The sequence below is a fragment of the Lethenteron reissneri genome, chromosome 46 (genome assembly GCF_015708825.2).
Source record: "Lethenteron reissneri isolate LAM-NWPU_2019-01 chromosome 46, ASM1570882v1, whole genome shotgun sequence".
NCBI classification, from domain to species: Eukaryota; Metazoa; Chordata; class Hyperoartia; order Petromyzontiformes; family Petromyzontidae; genus Lethenteron; species Lethenteron reissneri.
In genome coordinates, this window is record NC_083824.1 from 11,011,393 (window position 1) to 11,028,771 (window position 17,379).

The 17,379-nt window shown below is 50.0% G+C and overlaps 1 protein-coding gene across 1 annotated transcript; it reads right to left on the bottom strand.

The window, feature by feature from the left end:
- Positions 1-539: 539 nt before the first annotated feature.
- On the bottom strand, positions 540-16,706 carry CHID1 (chitinase domain containing 1). Its single transcript, XM_061570826.1, has 12 exons — positions 16,545-16,706; positions 15,009-15,158; positions 13,578-13,710; positions 12,624-12,668; positions 11,754-11,860; positions 10,901-10,962; positions 9,669-9,761; positions 8,015-8,119; positions 6,993-7,142; positions 6,495-6,575; positions 1,620-1,662; positions 540-808 (listed from the first exon to the last, which is right to left on the bottom strand). Exons 1-12 carry the CDS (start codon positions 16,647-16,649, stop codon positions 710-712), a joined length of 1,173 nt encoding a protein of 390 aa, XP_061426810.1. The 5' UTR covers positions 16,650-16,706; the 3' UTR covers positions 540-709.
- Positions 16,707-17,379: the final 673 nt, after the last annotated feature.

The following is a 17,379-nucleotide window of genomic DNA, read 5'->3' on the forward strand; positions in this document are numbered from 1 at the left end:
CGCATTTACCCGACGAACCTCCCCGGCTCACGTTTGATGAACATATCACGTGCACATTGGTGTGTCGAGATGGCCAGAGTGGATTCGTGAATAGATCTGTGCGGAGATTAGACGAGCAACTCTTGAGTGTTAAAACAGGGGGGGGGGGAGAATTGGAGAGACGCAGGGCCACATATCATGAATTTTACTCGGGGCCCATGTCGACCATGGCTACGCCACGGTGGAGAGGGGCGAGGTGGAGGAAGTTACAAGGCCACCTGGTGACGGGGGATGATCGCGAGGACTGCTGCTGTGAGGAGGACGACTTCTTGGAGTGGAAGGGAAATAATGTTCCTTACCAGGTCAAGATGATTTAGATTATGCTGCTGCTGTGTTCACATGCTCAGCCACTTTATTGAGCTATCATTTGTGTCCAGGTCGCTTCTGGAAAAGAAGCTATATTGCTCAGTGGGCCTTACCTGGTAAAATAAAAGTTTCTGTTGTTGTGGTGCAAGTTCATAACTTCCCCTTATACAGAAAGGCACGAGTCCAACACACACTCAGCACAAAAGCAGACGTTTATAAATTATCCGAGAATAATCCCAAACGCGTACATCATTGCAGCCAATTATATTAGAACGTGTCCAAAAAATATTAATCTTTTTTTTACGCACGAGTCAGAATGGCAACGGAGCCGTGTGGTCTGCGCGCGCGCGCACTCTCTTTGAGGTCAGAGCAGGTCGTAGAAGTAGTTGAGGCCTTGCCCCAGCTCCCAGAGAGCCAGTCCCGTGCCCAGGCTGCTCGCCAGGTGCAGGCGCTCCCACACCGACTGAGGCGGAGACAGGCGGGGGGACACAGGCGGGGGGACGGGGCAGACACGGAGCGGGGTTCACGAAGCGAGACACGTGCCGAAACAAAGAGACACGCGCCCACAAAGAAACACGTGCCCAAACAAAGATCCCCCGTGTCGCCTTAAAAGACTGTTGGGGCAAGTGCTGTTAGCGAGCACCTATGAAGACCGGCACACGAGAGGGGTAGGTGGCCAGCACCACGCCCGACCGCCTTTGTCTCCCGAGTGGCAATAATTACACGCCGCACCAGGTACTCATTTGAGGTTGAGTCGACCCAGGGGAGGCCCAACACCGGTTCAGATAATCGTCACCGGTGTTGGCCGTGAGCGGGAATCGGACTCGGGTGACTGGGTTTGCGGTGCAGCGCGCTGAGCATGGCACTACCGCCCATCGCACACAGAGACTCGCAGAGCGAGAAGGGGGGGGGGGCACAGGAGGGGAAGGCAGAGACGGTTACGGGCACAGACTGAGCAAGAGGGACAGGCACAAGTACAGTGGGACAGATACGTAATTGAGAACAGCGAAAGGCCAGGGATGAATATTTATATCAAGGGAACAACAGTGGAGGTAAAGGGGGAGAGGAGGGTGGGTCGATGGAATGTATTCAAGTGGTGCAGGGGATAAGTACAGGACATCTTGCGACACGTGTGTGCAGACATTTAACGCGATCAATTGAGACTTATTTTCCCCCGATTGAAGATAAGTGGACCTCATCCATCAAATGCTGCAAGACAAAAGGGGCCGTGCACCTGGGCGCAATCGGGTAACATGTCCGCGAATCTCGCTCACCTGCAGTGTTGGGAAGAACACGATCCCCTTGCCGCCTCTGTCCCTGCCACATCAACACAACTTCGTGTGAGCCAGTGCCACGCTTCAGATTCAGAATATGTATTCATACCGGAGGAATCCGATGAGCTATAAAGCTCTTTCTTTTTTACAGATGTCCAGTAATTTAAAACAGGTAAATGTAGGAACGCCCCCTGACACAACATTTTTTTTGTACCTTACAAAAATAAAAATAGCATTCCATCAATCCACTGCTAGATTGGATGAAGGTTTCCCCCCAGGCCATCGGCCATCTTCCACAATCCTTGGATGCAACAATCCCTGTTGTAACTCTTCCAAAGTCACGCAATGGATAAACTCGGGCGGATTGCATGGTCGTGTGACAGGGTACACCGGTGACACACAGACGCTTACAGACACACGTGCAACAGACGTGCCCTGTGCAACACGACGCCACCACACACAACGTTCCACAGCACGTCGGAGAGATTTCCCAATGCTCAAGCGAGCGATACATAGCCACTGCCCAGAGAATATGGTGAAAACTCCACGTGGTGTCATTTTGATGTACACTTTTGCTCACATTAAAATATTGAAATGATTATATACATTTTAAAAATTCTGTTGAAACTTTGAGAACAAAAAAAAAAATCACATTTTTATAAAATATTTCAATGAATACATTTAGTGCAGAAACAATGGGCACCGTTAACATTTTATACACGCAAGCCTCAAAATACAAAATCAAATACAAACTTGGGAACCCCCGAAACACCAGAAAATTCAATTATCTCAAAAAATTTAATCTGAAGCCCCTCCTTGAGTGGAGGAGCCGTGGGCGCACACACACAGGTGGGCGCACAGACACACACAGGTGGGCGCACAGACACACACAGGTGGGTGCACACACACAGGTGGGCGCACAGACACACAGGTGGGTGCACACACACAGGTGGGTGCACACACACACACAGGTGGGTGCACACACACAGGTGGGTGCACACACACACAGGTGGGTGCACACACACAGGTGGGTGCACACACACACAGGTGGGTGCACACACACAGGTGGGTGCACACACACACAGGTGGGTGCACACACACACACAGGTGGGTGCACACACACACAGGTGGGTGCACACACACACAGGTGGGTGCACACACACACAGGTGGGTGCACACACACACAGGTGGGTGCACACACACACAGGTAGGCGTGCACACACACAGGCGGGTGCACACACACAGGTGGGTGCACACACACACAGGTGGGTGCACACACACACAGGTGGGTGCACACACACACAGGTAGGCGTGCACACACACAGGCGGGTGCACACACGCACAGGTGGGTGCACACACACGCACAGGTGGGTGCACACACACACACAGGTGGGTGCACACACACACAGGCGGGTGCACACACACAGGTGGGTGCACACACACACACAGGTGGGTGCACACACACACACAGGTGGGTGCACACACACACAGGTGTGCAGCACCACCTGCTGGCGGAGATCGAAGCCAAACAGAATCGTCAGGCCGGGCGCACGTCAGCCAATGCTGGCAACCACCAGCCAATGCTGGCAGCCACCACACAAATCATCACCAACTATCGGAAGTAAATTGCCCCACAAAGCAGCTTTGCTCAGGTTATCCTGGTTCCTACTAAAAGACGTCCGTATGTATCCGTGTATGTCGGACTTCTTTCGCACCATACGTAGACAGCCGTGCTAATCGGAGGTTCAGGCGTTTTAGAGGCCACCGATATTAGCTGTGGGAAAAAAACGTGACAACAGAGGACCCTTCTCGAAGAGCTGCTGTGGCTTTGGCGTGGAAGGACGTTGCCATATTATGATAATCTTCTTGGTTCTTTCGGTAAAGTCACGTAGAAGGGAAATAATAAAATTATAATAAAACATAATAAAATATTTTTTTTGCAATTGTATTTTATCATGTTTTATTTATTTTATTTTATTATTTCCCTTCTACGTGATTTTACCGAAAGAACCAAGAAGATGAATCCCTGCAGTCACGAAAGCTTTAAATCGAAATATTATTATTAATTTCCCACTGCACATCTCCCGGCGCGGCAGCTAAAACAGAAGTTTTTTAAAACCCCCCACACCCACCCACCTCTGTCCACGCAGCAGAATGAATGGGTCACGCTGCAGGCTGTCCACCTGCAGGTTGCGTGTGGCGGGATAATGTGCACATCTCCACCTCTTTCTTCTGAGACGCCAGGCCAGTGTGACAGACCCACGGACGCACTTCTTTAGGAACCGCTGATGCTCTATGTAAAATGCACAAGGGCTGTGTGCTTTTTACACATTTTTTTTGCATCTCGGTTGCAACGTATGGTTCCCCAGCCTTCACAATTCTTCTGTTTGCGATACGTTTCGCCCGCCCCTCCCCATCATTCACGGATGTGCCGAGTGTGTAAGAGTTGGATAAAACCCGTCTAGAGGGGCCGCTTCAGAGCCCTCTCTAGCCAAGTCCCCTTCTACCAGCAGGGGCGTGAGAAAGCCATCGCAGGGCTGCACCTTTGCCTCACGTAGCCCAGTGTTTTCAAGGGACCACAGTGTAAAGCTCCAGCTCCGACTATAAATGTCAATCTCTCTTCCCTGAAAGCCAGACGGACCGCTGACTGAAATAAGTCCATATAAGACTTTGAATGACGGGGGTGGAGAGATGTTTCTTACGTGTTTGTACACCACTACCAAAGCAGTCCCATCACTTCTGATCCATTGTTTTCTTCTTCAAGTTCCGTTGGATCACCGTCACAGTAAGGTTATTCAGAAACGTTTACAGCATCACGATCTTTGGCTTGCATTTTTTTACGTGATAATTTCATTGATTTCCTGAGAAAATGCGTGCCGATTTTGTTTTGGAAAAATAAATTACGAATTAAGATCTGCAACAGATTCTCCTTAAGGGGAGCAACCATGACAAGTTGGGTGAAAAAACTTCTGGACAGAATTCAAACAGCTGTTTCCCACATTCCTTGTGTCGTGACTTATATGGAGTCACTATGGTGTTTAGCGCCAGCTACTGGCACCAGAGTGGATATGGCATGGAAGCGGGCAGTAGGGGGCATCGTTCTGGTGAGGGTAGGAGAGAGAGCAAGTGCGGACGTGATACTCTGTGTGAACCCGAGAGGGCACGTGACCGGGGCAGGGTAGCAAGGGGGCCCGAAAGGGGGCTCGAGGGACACGTGATATGGGCCAGAGCCTTCTAGTAGGATCTAGAAGGATCTGTGGCCGAGGGCGGAGCGAGGCCACGCTCGGGGGCATAAAAGGGAAGTCCCGAGAGCGATCGAGGCTCTCTGTTGGAATGGAACCCGTCGGTGCTTCGATCCTCGATCCTCGGTCTTCGATGTTACGCTCGGCATCGTGGGTCAGGCAGTGTGTTACTGACTGACCCGGTTATGTACTTACCCTGTTGTGGTCTAGTTAACCGTGTAGTTATCACCTAGATGTAGAACCAGTGTACGTTTATGTAGTTAGCCCTGTTGGGGTGTTGTAATAAACGTGTTGCCTCCATGAACAAGTGTGTGTCTCCGTACAACGCACTTCACTTTCACCAACCTCCTACCACCAGCGAACGACGCCGATGGTAAGCAGACGGGCTGCTCTACCTTGCGTGCTTAGGCACACACCAAGACACAAACTGTGCATTGTGTGCAGCCAAGTGTTGTTTGTGCAGCCATCGATGGTGGCCTGGCACTATCCCCTTCGACAGAGGCAGTAATGGCCATCCCTGCAACGGGGCTCCACCACACGAGGGCTGTAGCAGCTGCAGCAGCACCGGCCCTTGGCGCAGACTTTTGTCTTTGATGTTCAAAACTGCAAACGTCTCATTTTTACAAGCAGTTAACATATTTTTGGTTTTACCAGGCTAAGGCCCAACTGAGCTATGTCGGTCTTTTTCAGAAGCGAACTGGCTGCAAACGAGAGTTCAACGAAGTGGATTATCACGTGGATATTTATAGCAGCCAAATACTCTAAACGCACGTTGAGGACCCAGAGATATATCCACACGTCCACAGAGAGAACATACAAACTCCAAATATACAAGTGTCAGGGTTGGGATCGAACCCACGACCTCCTGCATACCAGGCGAGGTAGCTAACATCTCACCACCGCAAACTCGGATTGTTGAACATGTTTGCAAAGTATTATCGTTGTGCAGCGCAGGTAATTATAAAGTGTTCTCGCCATTATCGCTGGGATACCACTACAGGCTGTAAATGACTATTGTTAATCAAATATAAGTTCCCTAATCTCCAAGTCATAATTCCCCGGTGACGCCTCCGTGATGGCTCTTCTGGTTGCAGAGCAGTGCAGCGCAATCAGGAGCGGTGCAGCGCAACTCCCAACACCCGTGCAGTGACATCCCCGTCGTCCCAAGTGATAACGACAGTGATCTGCGATTGATGGAGTCACCCCTCCTTCACACCAGGGCATCTCGGAGCGGCTTCGCACGCGACGAGCGACTTGCATCACATCCCACATCAAGACGTTTTAAAGGGCACCCCCGGTAGCAGCTGTCACTGTGTGGTGCAAGGCGACGCTGCACCTGAACTGCAAGTGGGCATCAGTCTGCCATTGGTGGGCAAGGGAGAGAGGATTGCTGCTTTGTGTCATCCCAATTGAGTAAGCTGTGGGTAATATCTTCCGAATTTGGCGAATTTGGACCGTGACACCGGCACAAAGATTTACCCGACTCGTCACGAATGACGTCAAAGGGACCTTTAACGTCCGCTGCGAAGCAGACGGCGAGTAATTTATAGTCAATGCACACCGCAGCAATAAGCAAGGCGGCTTGCCGGATGCGAACCGTGAGCCAACAACTTCACTGCGTCGGCGTACGTACGTTTTGTACTCAAAGAAGTGCTCGGCTGTCTCTTCGTCCCACTTTAGCTTGGGCTTGTGCTTCATTAAAATCTCCAAGTACCTGCAAACGTGAGCAGCGCGTGCACACGTGAACACACGGGGGCCTCCCTCCATCGCTGCGGTAAAAATCGTGAGTGCAATGTAATTGGTAACAAAAACAAATCGCCCGACGAAGCTGGTTGTATTCACCAACGAAACGTCACAGTACTCAATTTGTAAAAGTTGTGGGTTTACTCACCAACACACCGGTGTGCTGAACTGATAACCAATTGGCACGTTTTATGTCACAAAGCTCACTAATTGGCTGTTCCGGGTGGTGGCGAGTTAACGACACATTCTATTTACACAATCTAACCCCAAAAAATACATTATTATGGACGTGCCCCAACAGTTTATTGAGGCTATACGGGGAGATCTTTGTCTTTGGTCTATGAGCTGGTTACCGGGCGAGGAGTGTGTTGAACGAGCGTTGACTTACCGCATCCCCAGGATGGGCTGCCCTCCTGTGGCGCTGTACTCCATGCCGTAGAGGTTGACTCCGAGCAGCATGCGCTCGCGGTGCAGGGAGAGCGGGTCAAGCGACTCCACGCACCTCCTCATCCAGCCCAGCGGCGCCACCGCCCCGGGCCTGCCGCGCCGCCAAACACCACCGCCGCCACCACCGCCGGCAACAGCAACCGCCCGCATTTGAGCTCATCCCGGCAAAAAGTAGATTTCAAAGAAAGTCGAAACATAACCGGAACGACACGGGGAGCGCGCACGCCGTGGAGTATGGAGCGATTACAATACCTTGCTTATCTCAAGGAGCGTAAACCATCGCGCAAACTCCGGTCATCCTCGCAGTATCAGCGGCTTTTTGGCTCGCCATCGAACAAAGATGGCCACCGCATCGCGCGCTTTCAGATGCGCTTCTGCGGCCGTCTGGAACGCTCTTCCTTCCGAAATGAGGAAGCCACTGGAGCTATGCACTTTTAAATATAGATTGAAAAGTAATTTCTTAAGAACTGCTTTTTGTGTTTTTAGTTTGTTGTCCTTCCCCCGCACCTCCAATTAGCACGGTTGGCTACGTGCGGTGCGAAAGAAGTTCAACATGCACACATACATAGCAGCTTATGTACGTATTTATACATCACAAAACCGTGACAGACAGCTACAGCTCACGGAGACCTTCATCCAGCAGTAAATTAACCATGGCAGATGATGCATTCAACAACACAAGTTGTATTTACGACATGTCTACGTGTAGCCGCTTCTCAAGACAGCCTACAAATGGTGCGGCATGCACAGAGACAAACTGCAGAACACGCACGCGGAGATACCTACGATGTAAACATCCGAGTGACCTTTCAGGGGCGCATGAACGGGGCAAGATGCTACGAAGATGCAGCAGCGTGGTAATGGTGCAGATGAATCCACTTGGTTGTGCTTTGTAGGGCTTGCGTGGTTGTGCGCGTCGCTGTGTTTGTGAGCGTGTGGCGTGGATGCGCGGAGAGGACTTGCCGTGCCGGGTTGGAGTAATCGTAGGTCATGAGGCTGAATGCGTCCACGGTGAGCACCAGGCGAGCAAACTCGGCTTCTCCAAACTCGCCACGTTGCTCCCCGGGCCTGGTCCCACACACACACAGAGCGCACGCGCACCACCGCGGGTGCGGTCGGTGTAAATATAATAAGTTCCGATCGATTTATTACACGACGAGGCCTGCACTGACCGCTGTGAAAGTGGGGAAACCGTGTCGTCACAAATTAAAAGCAATTAAATTAGGAGCCAGATTCATTGTACGCAAGCTATCCTGGGGAGGAAAAAAACTCAAGACGAAACATGGCCAATGTTAAACAACGGCCGATGAATAAAACACAATGTTTCGCCAGCTGAACATGGGACGCCACACACTGCCAAGTTAAGTGCCACGCACAGACACAGCAAATTGAGCCACTGTGTATAAAGCGAGCGAAGCCTCACAGGCTTCCCACTGCCCTCTTCTGGTCAACGAGGTTTACGCTGTTGCAAATCTTGGTGCAGCGTTCTCGACAGTGCAGTTTCATACAAGGGCCGTCATGATGGGAGGAGTGGGTGGTCAGTGACTGATGGGTATAATTACCATCGCTCTCCGTCAGCGGTTCTTAATCTTTACTGCAGCCTTGCACCCCTTTGGTTCTCAATTGTTACAAAAATGTATAATGTTAATAAACACAGAGTTTGATGAAACAAAGTACTTACGTACCCACGCTGAATTTGTGTTTCAATGATTTAACTTCACAAACTAAATCTGGCCATGCCTCGCACCCCCAGAAAAGGCATCTCGCACCCCCAGAGGGTGTGTGCACCCCAGGTGAAAAACCACTGCTCTATATTATCCTACGGCTGGGTGTCAAGCTGGTCACTGGCTGCAAGATATGGGTGTGTGGCTGTGGTGCAGTGTCTACTCAGTGTGCGCAGGTTTTCGACAATGCGGACACGGGGATGACAGCGATAATTATTGTCTAGGCCTGAAACACCCACTGGTAAGAGAGGCTCGTGGCAGTGATTGGCTGCATTTGCACACGTGTTGGGGGGCGAATGCTGCATGTCCCCAGCAGAAGATGAAAGCGCTGGCTCACTTGTGGTCTATTTTGCATGGTTTTAAAATCAAGCAGTTGATTGTCTGGAATTGTGCAGAGGGCTGATACGGAGCAATTAGGCAGCGATGTGTAATGGATAAGGGTGGTGCTGCTCTCCCAGGAATGGTATAAATAAAACTCAGGAGCCCAGAGGATTTGGAAGACATCAACAGCTAGCCACAGTAGAGGTCAGCTACGCTACCAGCAGCGGCACCAACAGTAGTTACAGCAGTGGTCAACTCAACAGCCCACTCGAAACTGCCAAGCTTTGCTCTGCGAGTAACATCCTACACTATATGGTATTTAATGTATTATTCCGTACACCAGGGTCCTTGAATAGGGGACTCCCATTCGAATTACAAGGGTCGTTGGGGAACAGTCAAGAGGGGAGTATGGTCAAGTAGAGTGCAGAATGGGAGCAGGGTGGGGGGTGGGGGAAATGTCAAGGGAAGTTGACTGACGTCATTTCAAGTCAACGTTCCTATGCCCCCCAGTATAAGGACTCCTGCTGACAAATGATCACGTAACGCGGCATTGTGCTTTAGATGTCACGTACCCCGGGACGATGCCGGGAGGAATGACCAGGATGAGCTTAAGCTGCTCCGCGTGGAAGTCTTCGGCCAGGCGCTCGATCAGCTTCATGAGATCGCTGTGGGCGCCGGCACAAACACCGCGAATGGGAGGCAGCCAGACGGCCCAACACGTGTCAACTGGCAGAGGCATTTATGTGATTTATAACGAATGTGATATTGTTACGTCTGAAGATTTTCTAACGGCTACACAGCAGTCTTTGCCTTTTTTTTATTAAATCATCTCACGTGTGCCTAATCCAATCGGCCCTTGGAAGCTGAGCACGAACCTGGACGGCGCCTGGATGGGTGGCCACAAACGAGTAGTAGGTATTGTGTGGGCAGTGTAGAGGTGAGTGGCTCTCTATCAAACGGTTGTGAGTTCAAATCCTGGTTGGGGGTGGATTCAACCCATCATCTTCCCAACGTTGACAAATGCAGTGCCACTTTGTCAGGTAAGCCATTGGTCGTTGCCTCACCATAGGTATGTTGAACTTTCACCACTGCCTCAGAGCTGTGAATGGGAGATGGATACTGCCTCAATGATCATTTGAGCAGAAAGTCACTTTGGCTTTTGAATGCCTCTGAATTTGTGGGATCAAAGGCCCGTCCTTTCTGATAAAAGCCGATTATCTTGCTCGGAGTTTACATGTAAGAAGTCGCCACCAATGACTACATAAAACAACCTATTCAATACAAGTGGATTAGCGCCCACTTGTTATATTTAAAAAGGGGACAATCTCGTAATTGAGCAGCAGCTCCGACCTCGCACAAACTGCAGATGGTGCTCCCTCTGCAGAGTCTGGCGACACCACCGGTGAACACGATGCATGTGCGCCTGTACAGCCCTGTCGATCCACTCCTGGATAAGGGCATTCCGCACACACTGTGCAGATTCAGGGTTATTTGACCAAATTTCACTGCACTACTCGTCGAATGTGGGTCCAGGCTCGACCCAGACAGTGCTTGGTATGGGCGACCACCATGTACAGCAGATGACGAGAGCCTTCTGCGAGCTGATCTGGTGTACAGCAGAGGGCAGGTTCGACCTGGCTAGTGCTGTTGCATTCTGGGTGATGTTGGTGGATGTGTGTACAGTACGTTGAACTTCTTTCGCGCCGCACGTGGCCAAACGTGCTGATCGGAGGCGAGGGGGAAGGACGACGAACTAAAGCTGGCACGCGGCGTGTGTGTGTACGTGGGAGAAGCTACGACATGCCTTTTCTTATGGCCGCCAAACTGACTCCACACCTCCAGCACAAATCCATGAAACTTGTCCGTCTGAGGGTCAAACACGGCAGACGTTTACACGGTGGTTCTGCACCCCCTGGCGGTGAGAGATGCCCTTTGTGGGGGTGCGAGACGTGGCCAGATTTTGCTTTAGAAGTCAAATCATCGAAACACATTAAGCATACAGCTACTTTGTTTAATCAAACCGATATATTAACATTATACATTTTTTTTTTATGGTTAAGAACCAAAGGGGTGCAAGGCCACAGTAAAGGTTCCCCACTGAGACAGCAACAGAAGCCGAGTGGACTGTTTCACAGACAACCGACAGAAAAAAAAAATCACTTCCCCTGCAAATGGGATCCGTGTCATCGCTCTCACCTGGTTTTAAATGTTGTATGCGCTGTATGGCTACTCATTATTTATCTATCAATCCTTTACTTTGATGTCCATCGTGCACATTACAGCGGGCGCGGTACAGGGTGGGGCACGGAGCAACAGGAAGTGAAAATAGAAACCCGTCACGCCCTCAGCGGCTAACACTGACTGAACAAAAAAAGTGCACCCGCGCACGACGAATAGCATCAGAAAGTAAATGGATCAAAATTAATCAAATAAGTCAAGAAGGCAAGTCTGAATAGGTGTCTTGCACAGACCACAGTGAGATGCTAGGAGTATTATTTTTATATGATCTGATGTTATGATTATTACGCTCGTTCACCCAGGAGCAGCCTTGCAGAGTTTCATGACTTTTTCAATAGGTTCCCAGCGAAATTTTCACAGAGATGCGATGATTGGCCATCCAAACCCAGGTACACGGCACATGCAGTATATATACGCACCTTGGCGACTTTTATGAGGGCCTTGCTCAGTAGTTTTGCTTCTTTACGACTGCCAAACACTTGCGCGTAATCCGCCATGCTCCATGCCTCAAAGAGCACGCGGGGAACTGGGCACGGCACACCACACCGAGGCGCTCACACGACGACTCGCAGCGACACCGCGACACACGCCAAGCGCCCATCACCCTAGACCCCCTAACACAGATCAAGCGACTGGACATCTGTGAGCTTTACAGCTCCTCGGATTCCTCCAGTATAAATATTCTGAAGCTGAGAATTGCCACCTCCCCTCGGGTTAAAAGAACAGAACCTATCAGTGGGGAGAATATCTCACAATACCGGAAGAGGGGGTAAACTAAAAGTGAATTGCAATGTCTTGCGTGGATTATCATTGCTTGCAAACGATGGAAACTGGGATCTTTAAATGTCCTGGGAAGACTAACAAATCTTTATTGGTCAGCTAGCCTGCCTCAATGGTATTATCCTGGAAAAACCAGGACAGGAGTCAACCTTAAGTCCAGCTTGAGTTTCGCCTCCCATCTCACACACACACACAACACCTGCCGAATAACACATTCGCACAATCTGCATTTACCACAACACAAGAAAGTGCTCCATCACATCGTACACACCTGTCAGGTTTGAGGAAACTGGCTGGAATACCTGGCAAAAACTCATCAACGGAGGTCTGACGGGGAGTTTTTGAAATAACAATTGTCAGGATTGTGTTCCAGGACTACAACTCTCATCCACCGGTGTAAATAATGATGGATACAATGCATGAAGCACAGAGTTGTTGTTGTTGTTGTTTTTACTACAATGTGTAAGCGATCTGTGTGAAATGAGAACAGAGTGGGGGGAGGGACTCACGGATTTTGAGATCCTTTTTTCCTCGTTTCACGTCCCGTATCCACCCTGAACAGCACAACAATGCCCAACAGTAGTTGGCAACGGTAGCTCGGCTTACGTTATGACACCTTACACAGCCACAGTCTTCTAGTTTATGTACAATAACTATATATTACAAGGCAGAATCATCATTGTGACATGCGCAAAGTGTTGGACTACTTTTTTAATTACTTTTAAAACCTATCAATATGCAATTAAGAATCTAAAATACACATTTACCACTATGCCTGTTCATCATTTTTCATGAATGTTCTTCCTCGGCTTTGCAGTGAGGGGGGGGGGCGATGTTGCTGTACATAATCCCAAATGAGTAATTTGCAAGTAAAGTTTCAGAACTGTGATTGTGTTGGCCAATACCAGTCACATCTCGTGGCGTTTTTTGAAGCTATGGGAGGAAACCCTTGCAGTACGTGTGCCCTCCGTGGCTTAGTCTCGACCACCAGCCATCATCCCTCCTATGTCTTGCCCAAGCCCATTGTTTTAAACGTTTTTCTTTACTTTTTATGTTTAATTTTACCTGGTAAGGCCCACTGAGCTATGTAGCTCTTTTTCAGAAGCGACCTGGCCACAAATGATAGCTCAACGAAGTGGCGTACCACGTGGAAATGTATAGTAGCCAAATGTTTATCATAACAGATAAAATCACATCCCCAAACTTGCATATGTTCTCTAATCTATGTACTTCACTTTCCATCTCTTAATGTATCCCTGCAGAGATGCTAAAATCTATTTTTTGAGACATGGAAGTGGGTCCGTGACAGATGCACCATCTTCAGTGGGGGCATCCACCACTTTACATTAATGGTTTGCAAGTGTGATTGTACAATTCAGAACCGGAGTTGTACGCAATGCAAATGATGTTTAAACGGTGTCTTAATGAGTCGAGAGTGAGGCGTGTGTGTAAAGTTTGGTAACCTTGATCAACGTCATGGCGACCTGTGACATCATATGACCCCTGAACCTTGGGTTTCACCTGCAGCCATACTGGAGAAATGGTCGTAAACTTTGACCCCAAAGTTTTTGCAATATCATATCCATGACTGTTCCACTGAGGAAGGGAAGGAGGGGGGGGGGGAAACAAACACATCTTGTCAGTGTACGGTAATTGGTGCAAGCGCCGTGAAAGAAAATCACATCATGAACATCCAGTGAAACAAGTTTAACAATAAACGTCCGTCACGTGCCATTTTAGAGAATGACGACGCGGTGTTTCTCGTGCCTACATAGACTTTCATTTTCTCGTGGAGTGGCTTTGGTTGACATCATAGAAGCCACACTGAGAGTGTGCCGTTTCCGTTTTGGTGGCCTCTATACTGCAGTTCGGCAAAACCGTGTAAAGTGTGTGAGGCTATACAATTTAAGTCCATTACTTGTTAACATGATGCTCAACATCCCAGATGAAGTAGCAATTCCTGCATCTACGAGATAGATATACAATAAAGCAATGTACCTACTCTTAACAACTTCCGCAGATCCATAAGAGAGGTTTTTGGGCTAGATCACATAAATATAAATGCGTCGTTAAACCCGACACAGCCAATGAGTAAGGTATTTCACGTAAACAAAACGTGCAAATTAGTTACTCGTACAGCACTCCGGTGTGTTGGAGAGTAAACCTACAACATTTACAATTCGAGTTCGACATTTCGCCTCTATCAATCTGTAATACTCCAGCAACATTGTGACCAACACATGAAGGCCCCCTTTTTCACCTTACATGCTCCAACATCTGCGTATGCCTACAAAACCACTCCACCTCCACACTTGCAGAACTGTTTTTATTGCTGTACGCAAAACAAAGATCTCCTGCTTTGCCTTAGAGAGAGATATTATTTCAGTACAATATGCCTGAGTAAGCACCTCTAAAAGTCAGGATTACATACACAGGGCTGTGTCACGCAAGGTACTAATTTTAGACTTGAGCCTTCGGGTAAAAGGTCACCAGTTTGATCTCCCCCAGCATGGAAGTTGAAACAATGGGGCAAGTTGTTTAAATTCCCACCCACCCATCATCCCTCCCCTTGATAGTCCACCCATCAGTAGATCGGCAGGTCGGGTGTGGTGGGTCAAAGTGTGGGTACACCCTCCTCGTCTTAAGAAAACTGGTCAGCACGAAAGAGGTATGGGTGGCACCCTCTAGAGCTCCCATTAAGTGAACGCCCTTCGGCTAGCGGTGACGGCGTGAGAGAAATTACAGGGCGGTACCTTTACCCCTCGCTACGCCATTGTATGAACTGTATGTTGAACTTCTTTCGCACCGTACGTAGCCAACCGTGCAACACAGTGGCCGTGGAAGACCAACCTCGCCGCAACCAGCAGCGACAACACCCCCCGGCCTACACTGACCGGTGTGATGTAGCCGAGAACCGGGCCAGCCAAGTGAGTGGAGAGGTTCCGTCGAGGGCAGAAGGTCCCGTGCTCCTTCACGATGTCCTTGGAGCGTGGCGAGAGAGTCACCAGGTCTCGCTCCCACACGCTGGCGTCCGCCTCCAGCAGCTGGGGAAGGACAACCATGCATATACAAGTTCATGTATTAGGTAGAGCCCTGTGAGCCATTCGGCTCTTGAATCGGGTGCAACCGCAACAAACAAAAAAACAAAAACATGAACAAGAAAACATCTAAAGTGAATAAGTGACTAAGTGCAAACAGAAATTCAAGAAAAGACAGCAAAATATTGCAGAAAAAAACACTGTACACAAACGCTGTGTGCAAAAATCCCAGTGGGATGCAAGTCAAACAACAACAACCACAAGACAACTTAGATTAAGACCATCAGTCTTACTCCGTACTACAACAAACAAACATGGCCAAACCAGTAAACTTTTCGAAATCACCAAAATAAAGCAATGAAACAGTGATCATAGGAACTGTGACGGAATTTTCACATATACACACACTCTGACCCGATGGTCATTTAAAAAAAAATGTAATGCTGGGTCAGAAAGTGCGGTGTTGTTGTTCGGGGGAGGGGGGGGAATGGAAGTAAACCGTAAAGAGAGGAAGACCCAAGAGGGCAAATGGCTTGACGACTGACGACATCAGAAGAGATTTGGTTGCCAGAAAGATGCGGCCACACTACTTGAGCATATTGGCACTGCAGGACGGTGGAAACAATAAATGACGAAATGTGCAGCGGACACCAAATTTACGCGTTTATCTGCCCACGGATCGAATATACCTGTCAACCCCTTATCAATGCCCTTACCTTATTACAGACCAACTCAGACCTTATTGGTCACCCCGTGCCCTTATACATCTCAACGTTCATCCTACAAAGTTCCCATTACAAGGGAGAAACACAAACAAATTGACAAACTTTTTTTTATTCCCCGCATTGAAACGGCTGTACGGTGTAGGGACCTGAAAACTCAATTGCATTGTACAAGAATACACGGAGTTAAAACGTGATGCGTTGACAGTTATGGGATGATGATGATGATTGCAAATTGAGTCAATGCAAGGCTCCACTACCGGCTAATATCCAGGCTCAAAACCTGCTTAGCTTACGAACGAGACGAGCTCGGGGAGAGATTTGAGTGGAGTCCGTGGGTCAATGAGGATGAGGAGCGGTGGTGCAGCGATTAGCACGCTGCGCTACGATCACGTGGGCACCCGAGTTCAATGTAAAGGCCAACACCAGGTGACGATTATCTTAACCGGTTCTGGGCCTCCTCAAGGTCGGCTCAGCCTCAAACGAGTAACCTGGTGCGGTGTGTAAGCATCGCCACCGGGGAGACAAACGCGGTCGGGCGTGGTGCTGGCCACCCACCACCCCCTCGTGTGCCGTGCCGGCCTTCATAGGCGCTCACTAACAGCACTTGCCCCAACAGTCTGTGAAGGCTACACGGGGGATCTTTGTCTTTTGGAGTGGGGCCCCTCACCGTGACCTCGGGCTTCTGCTGTCGCTCCTTCTGAGTCCGCGAGAGCGCGGAGCCCGGGACCAGCAACGTGAACAGCGCGAACAGCAGCAGCAGCAGCGGGGACATCACAGCCGACTACAGCGCCTCGACTGCCAACACTTCCCACAACACCCCCACCACGCCTCCACCTCCTCCATCACCACGCCTCCTCCATCACCACGCCTCCTCCATCACCACGCCTCCTCCATCACCACGCCTCCTCCATCACCACGCCTCCTCCACCTCCATCACCACGCCTTCTCCCTCCTCCATCACCACGCCTCCTCCATCACCACGCCTCCACCACCTCCATCACCACGCCTCCACCTCCTCCATCACCACGCCTCCTCCATCACCACGCCTCCTCCATCACCACGCCTCCTCCATCACCACGCCTCCTCCATCACCACGCCTCCTCCACCTCCATCACCACGCCTCCTCCACCTCCATCACCACGCCTCCTCCACCTCCATCACCACGCCTTCTCCCTCCTCCATCACCACGCCTTCTCCCTCCTCCATCACCACGCCTCCTCCATCACCACGCCTCCACCACCTCCATCACCACGCCTCCTCCCTCCTCCATCACCACGCCTCCTCCACCTCCATCACCACGCCTCCTCCACCTCCATCACCACGCCTTCTCCCTCCTCCATCACCACGCCTTCTCCCTCCTCCATCACCACGCCTCCTCCATCACCACGCCTCCACCACCTCCATCACCACGCCTCCTCCATCCTCCATCACCACGCCTCCTCCATCCTCCATCACCACGCCTTCTCCCTCCTCCATCACCACGCCTCCTCCCTCCTCCATCA

Excerpts from the sequence above, each read along its gene's own strand:
- CHID1 (XM_061570826.1), bottom strand. The coding sequence starts at position 16,649 with ATGTCCCCGCTGCTGCTGCTGCTGTTCGCGCTGTTCACGTTGCTGGTC. Across the intron at positions 10,963-11,753 it reads CCCTCATAAAAGTCGCCAAG|ACGGACAAGTTTCATGGATT; the intron begins GTGCGTATATAT and ends TTTGACCCTCAG. Across the intron at positions 809-1,619 it reads TGTTCTTCCCAACACTGCAG|TCGGTGTGGGAGCGCCTGCA; the intron begins GTGAGCGAGATT and ends TCTCCGCCTCAG.